Source organism: Panthera tigris, chromosome B1, assembly GCF_018350195.1.
Source record: "Panthera tigris isolate Pti1 chromosome B1, P.tigris_Pti1_mat1.1, whole genome shotgun sequence".
Taxonomy (NCBI): domain Eukaryota; kingdom Metazoa; phylum Chordata; class Mammalia; order Carnivora; family Felidae; genus Panthera; species Panthera tigris.
In genome coordinates this window covers 171,771,103-171,788,769 of record NC_056663.1, presented here as the reverse complement: position 1 = coordinate 171,788,769, position 17,667 = coordinate 171,771,103, and the positions used below count along the sequence as shown (strand labels likewise).

General features: G+C 38.3%; 1 protein-coding gene across 4 annotated transcripts in view; it reads right to left on the bottom strand.

Annotated features, from left to right (window-relative positions):
- Positions 1-718: 718 nt before the first annotated feature.
- TMEM156 (transmembrane protein 156) overlaps positions 719-17,667 on the bottom strand; it is a 51,883-nt gene continuing 34,934 nt past the window's right edge. For 2 of the 4 annotated variants that reach the window (XM_042984718.1, XM_042984719.1), the window contains exons 6-8: positions 12,061-12,103; positions 4,386-4,488; positions 719-1,549 (exon numbers count right to left, since the gene is read on the bottom strand). In XM_042984718.1, the coding sequence (XP_042840652.1) occupies positions 1,490-1,549; positions 4,386-4,488; positions 12,061-12,103 (206 nt within the window). In that variant the 3' untranslated portion in view covers positions 719-1,489. The remainder of the gene's footprint in view (positions 1,550-4,385; positions 4,489-12,060; positions 12,104-17,667) is intronic. The other 2 variants (XM_007098864.3, XM_007098865.3) reach the window with 1 other exon arrangement.

Genomic DNA, 17,667 nt, shown 5'->3' with positions numbered 1-17,667 from the left:
GCTTAAAGCCACCTTCTTGAAAAGCCTACCCTGCTTACCCCCAGCTGGAAATGATTCTACTGGCCTGTGAATTCTCAGCAGGAAGCGTGGAGCCTGTAGATGACATTTATCTTACCCTATCTTACCCTTGTGTCTAGCATTATAACTAGGAGTAGTGTATCCTGTCTCCTCTACTAGAGTATAGATTCTTTGCAGGCAGACACCAGGCCATCCACATGTTTGAATGCTTCACAATATCTATTAAAGTCTATTATTTCAATAAATAAGTGAAATTAGCTTTCAGGAAGCTGCCACAATTTAACAGAATTTGAAGCTTAATTTATGCCTTTTGTAAGCCAAGTTCCCATTGATTTCCAAGTCATTTGTCTGAACATAATAGGCAATGTTCAAGGAAACAATAATTTGGCCTATTATAAATCATATAATATCTATCCCTCAAGGAGTGTGATATCCCTCAACTCCTGCTGAATAGTCCCAGACCTGAACTTGACCTATTAATCAAGTTTACAGGGACAATAAAAAGTGAGACTAGTAGAATTCCATTTTCCAAATCTTCAAAACCTAAATGCTATGATTAGAATCTCAGTTTGTGATCTAGAAAAAGAAAGGAGAGGAGAGGAGGAGAGAGGTGGGGAGGGGAGAAGAGGGGATGGGAGAGAGGGAGAGGATACCAAAAAACCCTCTGTATGCTGAATCATTCATTCCTGTTAGTTTGCTTAATATTAAACCTGACCCTGCCATTAAAATCTAGAAATCTTCTCAGAAAAGCAATTTTAACCATATAATGACGCCAGGAGATTAAATTCCACCTGAATTCTGGAAAGGTGTTTTTATATTTTTCAATGTTAAAAATCGTCTATATGTGCTCTTATTGTAATTAATAACTACTCTTGACATCAGTGATAGCTATAAATGATATGAACGCTGAAAGAATCAGAAGAAACATTTTGCTATTATGTTTCAATATTCAAGTTTCACTTAGTATTTCACTTAAAGTCATTTGATTTTGGTATCTTTGAATTTTTTAAAGCATCCTCAGTGCCAAAAGGAGACAAAATTTATAAATCCAAACAAATACATTAACAAACAACCCAGGCCCTCTTAAGTAATTTGCCAAATAGAAACAATCCCTCTGTATAGGAAACCCATCAAATCAGAATCTGCAATGTGGGCTAATGAGAGAAAGGATTTTCATCCTTGACCTTGGTTTTTGGTTCCTTTCAATATCAAAATCTTGAGGCCACTGTAGTTGTATAATGATAGATAAACAAGGAGAGGAAGCGTCCCATTACTGTTTTTATGGGTGTCATCAGCTTGTTTTCCATGACTCATGATGGCTTCCTGAAAAAACTCTGGTTTCTTTGATCTCGTGGGCCAAATGAATGCTCTTGAGCCAGTTTTCATCAGCCAGTGACCATTCCTACTGTTCCCATTGTGCATTCTCAGCTGGACCCATATATTTACTAGTTAACTCATTCCTGAAATAAAATTATGAGTATTCTTCAAAAGGGTTTAGTCCAAATGGTCCGGAGGAATTCAGAGGGATATTCTGAAGATAAAGAGAAAAAAAGACAAATATTATTCATGCAAGAATGTTATTATCTGAAAAGAATTAGTGGAGAATAATTTTTAAACCATTTATTAAAACTGTGTCTTATAAGGACACCAAAAATCTTCTCAATATCACTGATTAAGAGCTCTTTCTAATCCTGTGGTAGACAATGGAGCCTCCGTTATAAACCTAGGAAGACAGTGTGGCTAGTGGTAACAAACGTCTCAGCCTAGGACCCAGGAAACTAGGGTCTCCTTAAGCCTCTGTCACCACAGTATGTTTGGGTTATTGTCCTCTTCTATAAAATAAAGTGTAAGTGTTCACGCCAAGTTTCTTTTAAAGAAACACAGAAGTTGGGACTTAATATTCATTCAACAAATACTTATTGAACATGTATTATGTACTAGGCAGCATTTCCATTGAATGAGCTGTCTCTCCATTATGCTCCCTGAGTCCCCTATGAATGAATACCTGTATCATGTTATTGGCACTCAATCTGATTTCTCCACTGACTGCATGTTACTTTGACAATGAGCAGCAGAATTCTTGGCATACAGTAGGTGCTCAAAAAGTATTTGGTGAATGAAAGGGGATCTCTTCATATGAAAGGTTGAACATCCCAGAACGAGGACCAGGATGAGAGATATCAAGCATAATATTTCATTAAAGCAATCACATGATTACATTAAAGTCTACCTAGCAATTTCTAAGCCAACAGCAGACTCTGATTCCACTAAGACCCAAACACTAAGACCTGCTTCTCTCTAGTCCTGAACACAAATATATACTTGGCATTCAGTTTCCAGTTTGACATTTTGAGCCATTTACAGTCTATCCCTTCGGTTGCCTCTCTAGATCTGCACTCCACTTCTTTCCCACCCTACAGTTACCCTTGAGGCCAGTCTATATGAACTACTTCAATCAAGCTCCATTGTCCTCTAGCTCTGATTGGGTTTGACCAATGGTAAGTACTAGCACATCGGGGAAAGAGAGAACAGCCAAACTGAGATATTTACTCTCTCTTCAGGGCAATTGCAGGCTGTTGTGTCACTTGGCCAAAAGTCACAGTCCTTATCAGGCAGCCCTCCCCATATATTGTGTGTGTGTGTGTGTGTGTGTGTGTGTGTATGTATGTCTGTGCCTGTGCCTATCTTTCTGGGTTCCTTGCCCCTTTAGTCTTAGGGATAGTAGCAGTGCCCTACTGTTAACTAGTTTTGGGGTGCTGCACTCTCTTTTTGGGTTTTCCCACATCTCGGCTTAATAGACCCTTTATTAAACTCACCTCAAATGATTCAGTTTGAGTATACTATTGGTTTCCTGCTAGAATCTTGACTAATTACCCAAGTGTCATAAAGAATAAATGATCTAGTAATGCACGCGCACACACACACACACACACACACACACACATTGGACTATTACTCAACTATAAGGAGAATGAAATCTTGCCATTTGCAATGACATGGATGGACCTAGAGAGTAATAATTTGCTTATTATATTAAGCAAAGTAAGTCAGTAGAGAAAGACAAATACCCTATGATTTCACTCATATGTGAAATTTAAGGAACAAAGCAAACAAACACAGGGGAAAAAGAAAAGAGAGGAAAACCGAGAAACAGACTCTTAACTATAGAGAACAAACATGGTTACCAAAGGGGAGGGGGAGGTGGGTTGGGGATGGTGAAATAAGTGATGGGGATTAAGGAGTGCATGTGTTATAATGAGCACAGGTGTTGTATGGAGGTGTTGAATCACTAAATTCTACACCTGAAACAAACAAACAAAGTCTAGATCATTTATTCTTATCACCACCAAGGACAATTAAAGGATACTAATAAATGCTAGGGTCTTTCCTCTTCCCTGTTATAATTTTTATATCCCCTACCACAGCTATCAATAGTGCCTTAACATAACAGCTACTTAGTAAATATTTGTTGAATAAATGAAAAATAATTCTAAGAGGGGTGCCTGGGTGGCTCAGTCAGTTTAGCGTTAGACTGTTGATCTCAGCTCAGGTCTTGATCTCAGGGTGGTGAGTTCAAGTCCGCATTGGATTCCATGCTGGATGTGGAGCCTACTTAAAAAATATACAGTGAAACCTTGGTTTGCGAGCATAATTCATTCCGGAAACATGTTTATAATGCAAAGCACTTGTATATCAAAGCAAATTTCAAGAACCATTGGCTCAGTAATCACGTGATGTTTGTTCAGCATCATGTACTACTTGTATTACAAGACATCGCTCATTTTTCAAGCGTTTATCAAGTTAAAATTTATTAGAAATGTTTGCTTGTCTTGAGGAACACTCACAGACAAGTTATTTACAATCCAAGGTTTTACTGTATATACATTTGGAAGGCACTTCTGACCATAGTTTGGGATTCAAGCACATGAAAATCAATGTACATTAGATTTATTATCAGATCCTATATTGAGGGAAGTTTTTAATTTCAGTAATTGAGGATCAGTGGGTAGTCTGGCTTTATAAATTTACATTCTCTCTTTTCTCATGTTCTGACTAAAGAACGATTAGCCTCCTGGAATTATGTATGATCCAACCTTAGGAAACAGCCAAGGGATGAGCTGACATCTCAGGGGCACATGTTGTTTAATAGACTAAGAGATTAGTTTATTGGTCCTTCCTAGACCTTGGAGAAAATAGTGATTTTATTTCATGCCATCTAATTCATATGAAGTACTTTTGCAAGTTCATCACCTTCTGTCTCCTACACCCAGATAGAAATGAAGTTTGAGGTAAACTGCATCTCCTTGGATCTTTCATGTTTATAACGAATAAAGACAAATCATCAGTAAAGCCCAGTCTTCACTCACCGTGTATACTGATCTTGCAGATGCATCGTGGAAGTAACTTCTAGTTCTGGTATTGGAGGAAGCGCTTTCTTGACCGGAGTCAAGGGCAGTCTCTGCTTGGTCCCTATTTTTTAAGAAGGAAAGCTGTTCTGGTCTGTATGCAGTCAATAGCAATGCAAAAACAGATACAACATTTTCCAATGTACTAAGAGAACCATGCCCTCCATCTAGCAAGGATATTGGTAGTTTCCATCACTTGCTAGATTTCCTGTCTACAACTGTGACACCTTTAACCCATTTCTCTCAACTCTGTTTCTTTCATTTCTCCTCCCCACCCCCACTTCCTGAGCACAAGACCTGCAGCATAGTTAAAGGGGGAGCAAAGTAGAGAAAAACATTCTTAGCGTTCAATGCCAAGTAGAAAGAAAAAAACTTTAGTTGGAAACTGACTACAAACATTTCCTTCTTTGCATTTTGTTAAAACAGGTCCCTAAGAAGAATATCAAGGACATCTCTGATTTCAGGGACAATTTTAGCAAGAAGCCAAGTTACAAATCAGATGAATTCTAATCTGTCCTCCTTTTCTAGGACTATGTGACATCAAGTCCTTCTAATATTATCTTCAGCTGACTTCAAGGTAGGAGGTGAAATTTCAGACCCATGGCATATGGTCTTTCTTTCATTCCACTGGGATCTGGGGTCTTGCTTTTCTGGTTTTTATATTGAAACTTGAGTTTTACATAATACATGTAGTTTTTGCTTCACAGATGTCTCTTCTTTTTATACAAAGCCCTGGACATGAATGGAAATGAGGTGACCTATAATTTAAAGAGAAGTTTGAGCAGCTGCTTCTTAAGAAGACAAATCAAAAAGGAAGATTTAAGTGTAATCAACAATATGATGCTTATCAAAGGAAATTTTTTTTAATTTTTTAAAATTTCCATATGCATCAAAAAAAAAAAAAAAAGACTATGATGCTTCTTATCCATGAAGATGATTAAACACTGGTATAGGTTACCGAAATAGAAATACTGTGAAACCATCTGTCAGAATTATACTCTTTTAATTAGAAAAAAATTTAATAAGACTTATTTTTGTATTTAATTTTCTGAATAAAAAATACAGTCACATGATTAAAATTTTATAAACTAGGGAGGGATATTAGGGATATTATTCCCCTTTACCCCATTTCCTACAGACAGCCACTTTCTACCACATCACATACATAATTCTTTCCCTTCTTTCCTTCCTCTGCCACAGGCAACCAAGGATTTTAGTTTTTTTGTAGATAGATGATATAGATACATAGATACATAGATTTATATGTTTATATGTATGTATGTTATTTTTATCTTTATGTAAATGATAGCATACTATACACATGTGTGTAGATTTAATGATCTATCTCAGAGATCTTTCCCCATAAATTCTTCCACATTCTTTTTTACAACTTTCTGGTATTCCATAGTGTGGATGTATCATCAAAGCACCTTCCTGTCAGATTGTGTCTAATCTGGTATTGTAAACACACTAGCGATAAATATTGTATATATGTCATTTCTCTCCTATATTAGTAATCCATAGGAGAAATCCCTAGAAATAGAATTGCTGGCTCAAAGGGCTTGTACATTTGTAACTTTGATAGTTATTGCCAAATTACATATCACAGCAGTTGTAGCACATTAGCCTCTTGGTTTACCTTAGTAAAGTATAAGAGTGCAGAGCACCTTCTGCCTCTGTCCACAGAGGGTGATGTCAAACTTCTGGATTTTTACCAATCTGGTAGATTAAAATGGCATTTCAGTGTAGCTTTAATTTTCATTTCCACCTGAATGTAAGCTCAACAGAGATCTTTGTTTGGTTCACTGCTGTGTCTCCTATACCCAGAAGGCCAACATTATTGGCACATAGTAGACATCAAAATAAAAAAATTAAAAAAAAAAGTCTTTTGAAAGAATTTATTCTGAATGAGGCCAAACAACTTTTCATACATTTAAGAGCCATTTGTAGTTCCTTTTCTATAAACAGTCCATTTTTATCCTTTACTCATTTGCCTACTGGTTTATGGTCTTTTCTCCATTAATTATTAGAACTTCCTTATTTACCAGGAAAAATTGCTTATCGTATGTGATGAACTGCAAATAACTTTTCCCTAACGGTTTTTACTGTGTTCATCCTTGTAGTCAAATTTATCAGTCTTTTAACTGAATTTTGTGCCATGGATCGAAAGCACTACTTTGTGGTTATAAATGGATTCTACTGTTGTTTCTCCTATTACTTTTATGGTTTCATGTTTACATTAAAATTATTGATGCTTTTGAAATTTACCCTAGCAGTAGTGTGAACTCTGGATTAAGCACATTTTTTTTTCTCTAGATGATTATTCAGTTGTCACAACACCCTTCATTCAGTAGCCCTTCTCTTTCCTACTGATTAGATGTGCCCCTTTTATCATTTACTCAAGTCCTAAACTTTCTAATTTGTCATTAGATATTTTTCTCTACTTATGTACCAGTACCGTGGTGAAACAGATACTTCTCTTCTTTCTTACTCCATGTCAATTTTTTCTTGGCTGTTACTGACAGCCTATTTTTCATCAGGATATTAAAATGACCTTGTTTATGATTTAGGAAAAATTGGCATCTTTATATATTCATCTTCCAATTCAAGAATATAGTAGACCATTTGTTGTTGTTCAAGTCATTTTTATGTCTCTCAGGAGCATTTTTCTGAGGTTTACTTTAGAAAGATCTTATATGTTTATATTAATTTTATTCCTATTTTATCTTTTTATGGTTGTTTTAAATGCATAACTGGTTGTATTTACATATATGAATGCCATAGATTTTTTTGTATTTTGTATCCTATCCCTATTGAATTTTATTTTTAAAGAATGTTTTTAAGAGAAATCTGTTAAATTTTCCAGGTACGCAAAGTGATCATTTTACCTTTCCAATTTGTTAACCAGGTATTTCTGTCTCTTACCTAATTGTGTTGGCCAGTACTTTGAGGATGGTGGTAGATAAAGTGAAAATATTGGACATTCTTGAAAATTTCTGACTTTAGCTAGGCATGCTTTTAGTGTTCTAGTAAATATGATTCTGGGTTTTTGAGACAGATATATTTTATCATGTTAAGGAAGTACTTATTTATTTTATTTTGGGGAGTTTTATGAAGGATGGGCATTATTGTGTGTCAAATGCATTTTTTAGGATGTATGGAGATAACCAAACAAATTTTATGAGTGACATTAATAGATATCTCCTAATGGCGAACTGTTCCTGTATTCTTGGAATAAGCTCCTCTTTATCACAGTAGAAGTGTTTATGTATGTATATATACATATATTTTTTTAAAACTGAGCTACTCGATTATTTTGCTAATATTTGTCTAGAATTTTTGCACAGAAATGAGAAAGGATGAAATATGGCCTTTTGTAGCAACGTGGATGGAACTGGAGAGTGTTATGTAAGTGAAATAAGTCAGACAGAGAAAGACAGATACCATATGTTTTCATTCTTATGTGGATCCTGAGCAACTCAACAGAAAACCATGGGGGAGGGGAAGGGGGAAAAAAAAGAGAGGGAGGGAGGCAAATCATAAGAGACTCTTAAAAACTGATAATAAACTGGGGGTGGATGGGGGTGGGAGGGAGGGGAGGGTGGGTGATGGGCATTGAGGAGGGCACCTGTTGGGATGAGCACTGGGTGTTGTATGGAAACCAATTTGACAATAAATTTCATATTAAAAAAAAAAGAATTTTTGCACAGAAATACATAAGATTGCCCACTGATTTCATTTTAGACACAATCTTTCTTAGTTTTAAATATTACTAATGTTGGGATGCCTTAATGGCTCAGTTGGTTAAGCGTCCCACTCTTGATTTCGGCTCAGGTCATGATCTCACGGTTCATGAGTTCAAGCCCCGTGGCAAGCCCCGCAGTGCAGAGCCTGCTTGGGATTCTCTCTCTTTCATTCTCTCTCTGCCCCTCCCATGTGTGCTCTCTCCCTCTCTCTCAAAAGAAATAAACTTAAAAAAATAAAAAACATTTTAAAATAATAATAATAATGATAATAATAATAAATATTACTATGTTTATTTCAAAATAGAATTAAGAAGCATCCTTCTTTTCTATGGTCAATAATAGTTTAAATACCATTGGAAATATCTATTTTTTAGAGATCAGTAAAATTCCCCTGTGAACTGCTCCTTCTGTTACTTTTTCAGGGATAACTGACAAATTTTCTATTTATTCTATGATAATTGTTTTGTTTAGATTTTCTATTTCTTCTGGTATCAGGTTTTGTAAATTTTTCTAGAAAATTATTGATCTTAATTAGAGACGTTAAAAAGTAGTAACTACTCTTTAAGGGACAGGAGTAGATGCCTTTTTTAAACCATTTCAACAGATATTAACAACCCTTCCATTCCTGTGGCAATGCTAAAATAACTGCCAAAGTTAGAATTCCTCCTTTAAAAAAAAAAAAATATATATATATACATATATATATGTATATATATATATATACATATATATGTGTATGTGTGTATATATGTATACATATATACATATATACATATATACATATATATATATATATGTATATATATATATATTATTTGAGAGATAGAGGGCATGTGAGCAGGGGAGAGGGGCAGAGGGAGAGAGAGATTGAATCTTAAGCAGGCTCCACACTCAGTGCAGAGCCCAACGAGGGGCTCAATCCCATGACCCTGGGTTCATACCTGAAATCAAGAGGTGAATGTTCAACCAACTGAGCCACCCAGGTGTCCCTAGAATTCCTTCTTATAGAGTATTTAACCTTCTAAAAGGTAAGTGACAAGGCATTCCTGACTGGTTAGGACAAAGGTGAGAAAATGAGACCAGTCTTTACCTAGACAGACACAAAACTCTCATTTCCTTGCTCTCTTCCTCAAAGGGCCATTGCACTTGACCCTGTTAGCATCCTTTATTTTTACCTTATTATCAATAAGAACAACCACATCTATGGGGCTAGTTCTATCATCCCCATTTGTCTCACACTGAATCTGTGATTTTTGTCTAAATATGTGCTTCTCAGAGGTGGGTGTGGTAGGCAGAACTCTAAGATAGTCCCTGAGATTCCCACCCCCTGGGGTATTGCTCCATTTAATCCCCTTCCCTTGAGTGTGGGCGGGACCATGAATGGGATGTAGGTTACATTATACGGCAAAGATGAAATTTCTGCAGGTGTATTTAACATTCCAAATCAGTTGATTTTGAGTTATTCAAAAGGGAGACTATTCTGGGTGAGGCTGACCTAATGAAGTAAAAGCCCTTACAAAAGAGATGGGGCCTTCCCTGAGGTCAGAGAGGATCTCTTGTGAGGCTTAAAGAAGAAAACCACCATGCTGAACTATGGAAAGGGTCAGGTAGCAGAAGACTGCAGGTGGCCTCTAGGTCCTGAAGCAGCTTCTGGTAAACAGCCAGTAAGAAGCCAGAGCCATTAGTAAACAACCTCAAAGCAAAGCAAAGCAAAACAAAACAAACAAAACAAAAAACAACATCAAAAAAATGACTTCTGCCAACAACCTAAATGAGCTTAGAAGTAGAGACTCCAGATGACAATACAGGCTCCTCTCATCTTGATTTTAGCCTTGTGAGACCCTGAGATCCAGCAAAGCTGTGCCCACATCTCTGACCCACAGAAAATGAAATAATAAAGGTGTGTTCTTTTAAGCCACTAAATTTGTGGTCATTTGTCACACAACAAGAGAAAATTAGTAAAATGGTCAACAGAACCTTGGCCTGAAAATCACCAGAACCTGGATTTAAAATGAAGGTTCTAGGGGCACCTGGGTGGCTCAGTTGGTTGAGCATCTGACTCTTGGTTTCGGCTCAGGTCAGGTCATGAGTTTGAGCCCCACATCAAAATAAATAAATAAACTTAAAAAAAAGTTTTTTAAAAAATAAAATGCAGTTAATAGAACTCTGTCCCAAATCTACTGAATTACAATCTCCCTTCAAAATGGTCCAGGAGCCTGAAATTTTACAGACATCCAAATTAATTCTGATGCACATTAAGACTTCAGAATGAACTTGCCATGCAGATAATTGCTTAGACAATCTTTGACAAAGCATCTGATACTATTCAGAAGTTGAGATTTGGAGACAGTTCTTTTTAAAGTTAAAATATCAAAAGAACCTATTCATGAAATTAACTAATTACCAAAGAAAATTAACAGAGCTCTTTTGGTTAGAAAGCCAAACTATTCATCATTTGCTGATTCATTTGGTTTGCTGATGTTGTATAATACGGTGTAACCGTAATTTACTACAGAATGCTATTATCTGTCAAAATGATAGCTAGTTGCAAATAACTCTCTAGTGGTACATTATATTCTGTTTCTCCTAGTACCCAAGGACATGTAACTTATATGCTAATAGGAAAACTTCTGAAACATTGATAAAAAAGCAAAAAGGTAGAATATATGTCATTTTAATGCCTTCTTCAGAATAGCTAAGATGGGTGGGATATTTTTCTAGTTCTACACTGGGAAATAGAGTTTCTTTCAAACAAAATTAATTCACTAACACTAGTTAAGGCAGCAGAAGCAGTCAGGAATATCTTAAAACTTCACAGAAGTCTATTCATGAATTTGTCAAAGGTCTGAACCAAACATGTCTTTGACTTTTTTCAGGAACCTCAGAATGGGTTTTGGCCTTCCTGAATCTAGTGAACAAAATGGATTTCCAGTGGTAGAAACTTGGATTAAAAATAAAACTCCATGCCTTGTGTTCTTGAATAAACCCTTCTCACACTGGCCATGACAATGTCCACATTGTCTCTGATATTTTTCTTTTTCTCCTTTTTTTTTTTTTTTAGATTTCTATCACTTTTCAGAAGTGCTTTATATCTATGACATCTGGTTTGTAACTTCAATTCATCCTTCCAAAGTAATATTTGATTCCCACTGAGTAACAGAAACTTGCAAGGTGTTTTCTTCTCTTTGTTCCTGATGATTTTCATGTCAAAGACAAGGTACTTCTCCCACAGCGCAGGTACCTCTAAAACTTCCTCATCCTAGCCACGATCTCTTCGCTGCTTAGAGGATTTGTCCCATCAATTTTTTATATTCATATTTCCAAAGCTACCGGTTCAGCTATCCTTGGTTATGAAATTGGAAAGACAAAATAGCTAAAACCAAAACAAAACGAGGAATAGTAAACAGGACTAGGTATCCGTACCATATATGATTCTGTGACCTCTATTTCCCCAATAGTGAATTTATCCAATTTTGTTGTAATTGCTTATTTGTCTGTCTCCTTGTGTGCAAAGACTGTATTTAATGCAGTTATATTCCCGAGAACCAACCTTGCAGTGTGACACATAATAGGTAAAAATATGTGTCGAATGACTGAAAGAATGTCGTCTAACTTCTTTGTGCCTCATTTTTCTTAATAAAAGTGCATGGGTACGAGCTGTCCAAGAAGTCAATTCTGGGGTGTCTCCTAGGAACTTGGAGATAAGGAAAATAAGATTGTCCTCTGAGAGTTAGCCTATAAAATCAACTCATAACCACAACAGAAGCATTATCTTCAGAAATCATTCCCAGGTCAAAGCCTATTAAATGTTAAAAGTGCTGAGCTATCCCTAAAATGGGGAAGAAGGCCTTTCAAGCTGTGTTGGCAAAGGAATCTGCTTTAAGACCTACCAAGCAAGCCTTGGCCGTGATTTGACTCCCAGCATGGTTTTGTCTAAGGAGAGAGGGCACACGCGTTAGCTGTCGAAAGTGTTTGGGTCCGTATTTTCTCTCGGTTGTAATACTCATTGTGAATCAATACGTTGGCCTTCTTATAAACCTGTTTTGTGAGCCACCACTGCAGGAGGCTGAGCCTTCAGGCCTGAAGAAAGGCTCTGGACCAGGTAAAGTCACCAACGTGAGGCACCTGGGTTGCCTTGCGGGTGGAGCAGGCATGCAGCCTCAGCTGGCAGTGGGTACTCACACCTGAACTTCCTCGTGACTTCATCAAAGCCAGTGTGGTTGCCTTGACGCTAAAAGGAAGAAACTCAAGGTAAGGGTAAAGGAGGTAATAACGGTGTATTCTGATGTACTTTGAAAAATAGAAAGCACTACCAAGTGCAAAGCAGAATATTTTTACAAGCCCACTTGAGAGGGCTTGGAATTTAATAGGACCACATTTTGCTCAGCAGGGGTGGGCTACGGATGGCTAACCCTGGAAATGGTGACCTCGGGGCGTCCTTCCCCTCCTTGTACTTTGGGAGATTCGGCCATGACTCCGTGGAGACAATGGCAATAATGTCTAAACTGTTATCCACAAAGTACTTGCTTTCCTTATAGGAGCTTCTCCAGAAAGGAAGGAATGCAAGTTAATCTTCACAGATCACTGTAGTCAAGATGGATGCGGAAGTTCTCCGATGGTTTGGTGATTCTTATTCAGTTCTCTAATCTGGCTCTGAGAAAACCTTCCAGTCCTATTTCTTTTTATTGCCCTAGGAATGCAGAACTTCAGCACCGCTATGCACCCTTCTGACCTTTTCATCACATAAAAACATTGGCACTTTTGTGCAAGCCCAAGATAGCTAGTTGCTTTTTAGGGCTAATAGAACCAATTATGGTAGCTTAAAATAGATTTCCATTATTCAAGGAGCCAACTCTCTACTGTGTTCAAATCTCCATCTGTTATTGTTAACAGTGATCCTAAAACCACTCAGCTGTTCCAAATCTGGCCAGTGTGAAAATCAAATGAGGACGGGGAAAATACATGACTGCAAAATTACCTAGAATTAACAACTAAAGAGAACAGACAGCTGCCAGTACTCTGAGCCATTGTCTCACTTGCCAGTTTGTTCACACTCCAAGGAATGAAACTGATGAAGTGTTTAAAAGTTATAATTTAGGGGGAAAAAGGTTTTGAAAGGTCTTTGTAAGACAGCTGCAGCCATTCTTTCAACATAGCCAATGTAGAGTTGTATTTATTTAACAAATATGTATTGGGTACCTACAGTGTAAGCTGGGGATGCTGTGATGAATATTATCAGGTCGAGTCCCTGACCTCAGGGAGCTAACTGGCTCATGGGAGCCACATCACTCAAACAATAACACAAATATATAAAATAACAATAGCGATCATTGCCACAAAGCGAGATTTGTGGCGTTACGAGGATGTGTGATATAGGGAATTGCCCTGGTCTACAAGGTCCAATATGACTTCCTTGGGGAGGTGTTAGCTGAGCCAAGATGGGAAGGGCCAGTGAGAGGAGGTGAGGTCTGCAGGGAGTGGCTAGTTCAGGCAGGGAAAGTTTGTGCAAAGATGGAGATGTTTATCTACATGTGTTTTATCTTCAGTTCTTCCAGACCTAGCACAAAAGGCTATCACATAAAGGCATTCAATGGATGAACAGATAAATCATCCTATTCTGCCTATAGATTCCTCACACTTAAGAAATTCTTCCTGCATGTAGAGTCATCTTCTGCATTCTGATCTATTCTGTAACCCGCCAGATGGCTGCAACCTTTACTGTTTTATGAACCCAAACCCGTAGTTTAGGAGTCGTAAATGCTACAGTTAAGCAAGTAAAAATTAAATTTCCATGTTACTTTGCTTGGTTGTTGGACATCTGGCACGAGTAATTTATCTTCTTTTCTGCTGGAAATCGAAAGCTGCTTAGTCTTTATTATGCTGGCCATAAACATGTTGCAAATTGTAATTTTACATTGCCATTCATTTTATTTGGGGGTAATACAAATTACTGGGTCATCCACTTACTTTTGGCATTTAGTAATTCTCTTTCACAGTAAAATTCCATTTTCTTTCCTTCATGGTCCCTAAGAACCCACTCACATTAACTGCAAAAAACATATCACTAACGCTGAAATGTTACTTTGAGGGAGACTCACACTGTCACACACAAGCTCCTACAACCTTATACAGGGTAGAGAAAATGTTTCATCTCGGTTTCCAGTGTTAAATATAAAAACACAAGGAGAGTTGTGATCTGTGGCTTGACCCAGCAGGAGTCAACTCCTCAGTTCACCATAGTCAGTAAGTGGTGAGCCAAAAAGCCCGCTGGACAAAATTGAGTTTGAACCCTCACTCTGCTAGGAACTGCCTGTAAGTCAGTTACATAAACCCTCTTAATTTCAGTTTTTCTCATCAGGAAAAAAAGCGACATTGTTGTGAAATGAAATACAATGATGTCTGTGAAAGTTGCCTGATAAATGTTTATAGTTGAATCAGGTTTCCCTTCTCCTAAGGCACCGAGGGGTAGAATTTCCTTAACTGTGCTGTCAGCTCTGTGACAGCAGAGACTGCTGGTCTGTGCCCCTGTCCCATCAATGCTTAGCATAACACATGCCTCTTAGTCGGTATTCAGTAGATTTGGGTTGAATATTTGAAGGTGAAGAATTTCAAGTTTTAAAGATTCCTCCATATTCTTTTTTTTTTTTTTTTTTTAATGTTTATTTATTTATTTGGCAGGGGGAGAGAATCCCAAGCAGGCTCTGTACTGTCAGCTCAGCATCAGACACGGGGCTCAATCCCATGAACCATGAGATCATGACCTGAGCTGGATTGGACCCTCAACTGACTGAGCCACCCAGGTACCCCAAGATTTCACCATTTTCAATGGTCACAGAGGGGGAGATGACATAGGCCACCTCACTGGCCTATGCAGCAGGAGTGAGTAGAAGCTCTAGTCCTAGAAACCTGGTGTCATAGATATTTAGTTATCGGCTATCCAACATGTGGACATCTCAGGGGTGCTCTCAAAGACGCAGGAGGCCAGAGGGCAGATACTGCTGCTTCCTGGCTCCAGGGTACCAATCTGTGGCTTGCGCTCATTCAACCAGATAACCCTCCTTGGGGCTTTGAATCCTGGACAGTGATACAAAACTGAAATGGTCAAAGGGTAGCTCTGGAAGCTCGGAGGGAGTGTTCAGTGGTAGTGATCCGATCAGAGACATGCTCACCAGGCCACTCCCACTGTGACTTTGGCTGTATTTTTGGCTGCCTGGCCTCCCTTAACTCTTGTCTATTTTGCAACCTCTGAGTGCCTAACACGTCTGTTGTTTCTAGGGGTTACCTACTGGTTTTCCAATATGTTTCCTTTCTGGCAACCCAGCCAAGTTGATTGCTATTGTTTGCCTCTGATGATTCAGGTCCTAGGCCACTGCTCCTGCCCCTGACTTTGGTCTCCCGACAGTGATCAACCCTTTAAACACTGTTTTAGGGATACATTTCAAAGTTGCTTTTGCATAGTTCTCAAAATTTCTTCTTCAAGAAGGTCAATGTATTTCATTATTCCTTGATATCCTTAGCAATGCTGCAGAATGAGTTATATGTTCTTTAATGAGGTAGAATTATGTGCCCTCTGATCACTCTCACTTTGTCTTCACCTTTCCCAAACCCCAAGATTCATTTCTTGCTCATCTGCTCTTTCTACTTCATACTCATTTCCCCTCAGGGTTTCTGTGATTTAATAAGCTTTTATTGTGCACAAACTACGTGCCAGATATTATGTCAGGGACAAGGATCCGAAGCTGAATAAGAGAGTCATCACCTGTGTGAAGATAACAATCCACTGAATAAAATGGAAAGTAGATTGATGTCAAGACAGGCAACCTAAGCCATCCCGTTTCTCAAAGCCAGGAAGAAAATATTAGAGACACATAAAAGCTTAGGATTTGATTCTGCGTGCCATCGCTTCCTACAGCAATGAGATATGCTTACTCTCCCAGTGTTTGCTCCAGAGCGGGTCGGGCACTGTGCAATGCCAGGGGCTGGGTACTCTCTCTGTTTCTCTCTCATCCTTTTGAGGGTGTGAGCCTATCTATCTCTGTGTGTACATGTGTAACAACGCTTACTTTGTACTACGTGAACAACTGGAGAGGCATTCACGACGGCAAGCCGCTCTGCCAAATGTGACTGTAGTCACTGCTCCCTTTGAATAATCTGCTTTTTTTTTTTTTCTTTTTTTTTTTTTTACTCATGTTACTGCTTCTCCAGAGAACCATGCTGGCACATTTTTTCCTTGCATTCTCACTGCTGCCTATAATCCATCATTACAAAGAGAGGCCTTAAAAACGGCACTCAAGGGAGACATTATTTCCTTTCCATTTCTCTCTCAGAAAGAGCAACTTATAATAGGAGAGGAAAAATTGCATTTAGGCTAAAGGATTATAAATAACAAGAAAGAACCTGCTTCTCCTCCCCCCCTCCCCCAACAGCCCTTAAGATGCTAAGCCTCAAAAGGACTCTTGATTTTTTTTTTTTTTTTAAAAAGGCCTTCACCCCCTGGCTCACTCTAAACATTAATATTATATACCTGGTCATAAAGCTAGAGGATTTTTAATGAGAGCTATTAAAGGGAACGGATGCCTGAGACAGTTTCCTCTGGTGAATGAAAATCAAAGGCTCATAAATACAACTTGTGAGGTTAGTCTTGTGGTTAGCTAGTACTTTAAATTTGTGATTCCCCTGATTATATGAGTTGGCAGGGGGACTATTGACTTTTTCTCAGACAAAACTGCACGGCTCAAAATTATGACTTGAAAAGAGTGAGAACCAGGATTCCTAAGGCCCCTGACAAGCTCCGCAGAACTGGGTTAAAACATTCCTGGTATATGAATGTCAGGCCTGGGAACCGCCTAAGAGGAAGAACAGGGGAAATACCATTTCCTTCCTATAAAAATGAATTTTGGCATCTGAAACAACCTTATGATTTTAATTTCATTAATCCAACAAAATTGTCACTGACCACACAAACCACACTGACCCACATTTGGTTAGTATCAAATGATCACTAAGCTAACTGCTTATTATTAGCCATAGGTTAGTATTTTACTGCTCACACCGAGAAGAGAAAGTCTGCATTTTTTTTTTAATTGACTTCTTTAGGTGCATTCATTCCAAGTTTTCCTCACGCTAGGGGTCCAAGTACATGCTAATCTAAGTAGATAAGAAAAGTCTCGGGAGCACGGTTCCCAGGAAATGCTGGGCACAGATCTGCATGTGGCTGCGATGCAGTTGCAGCGGGGGCCTGAGGCTTTGTTCAGTTTCCTTTCATTTTTGAAAACCGTCTATACGCCAGACTTGAAGCTTCCCCTCATCTGACTTCTCACAAAGTATGAGGCAGCCGGCTCACTGGCTAATACGCCAGGAGCTGTAGAAATATCACTCATGATTCTGTGGTTTTCCAAGAGTCGAGGACAGGACGTCTCCCTGATGAAGGAGAGGACTTTGCTCATCTCACATTCTCCCTCTCTTTCTTTTTAATATGACTTGACAGCTTGAATTCA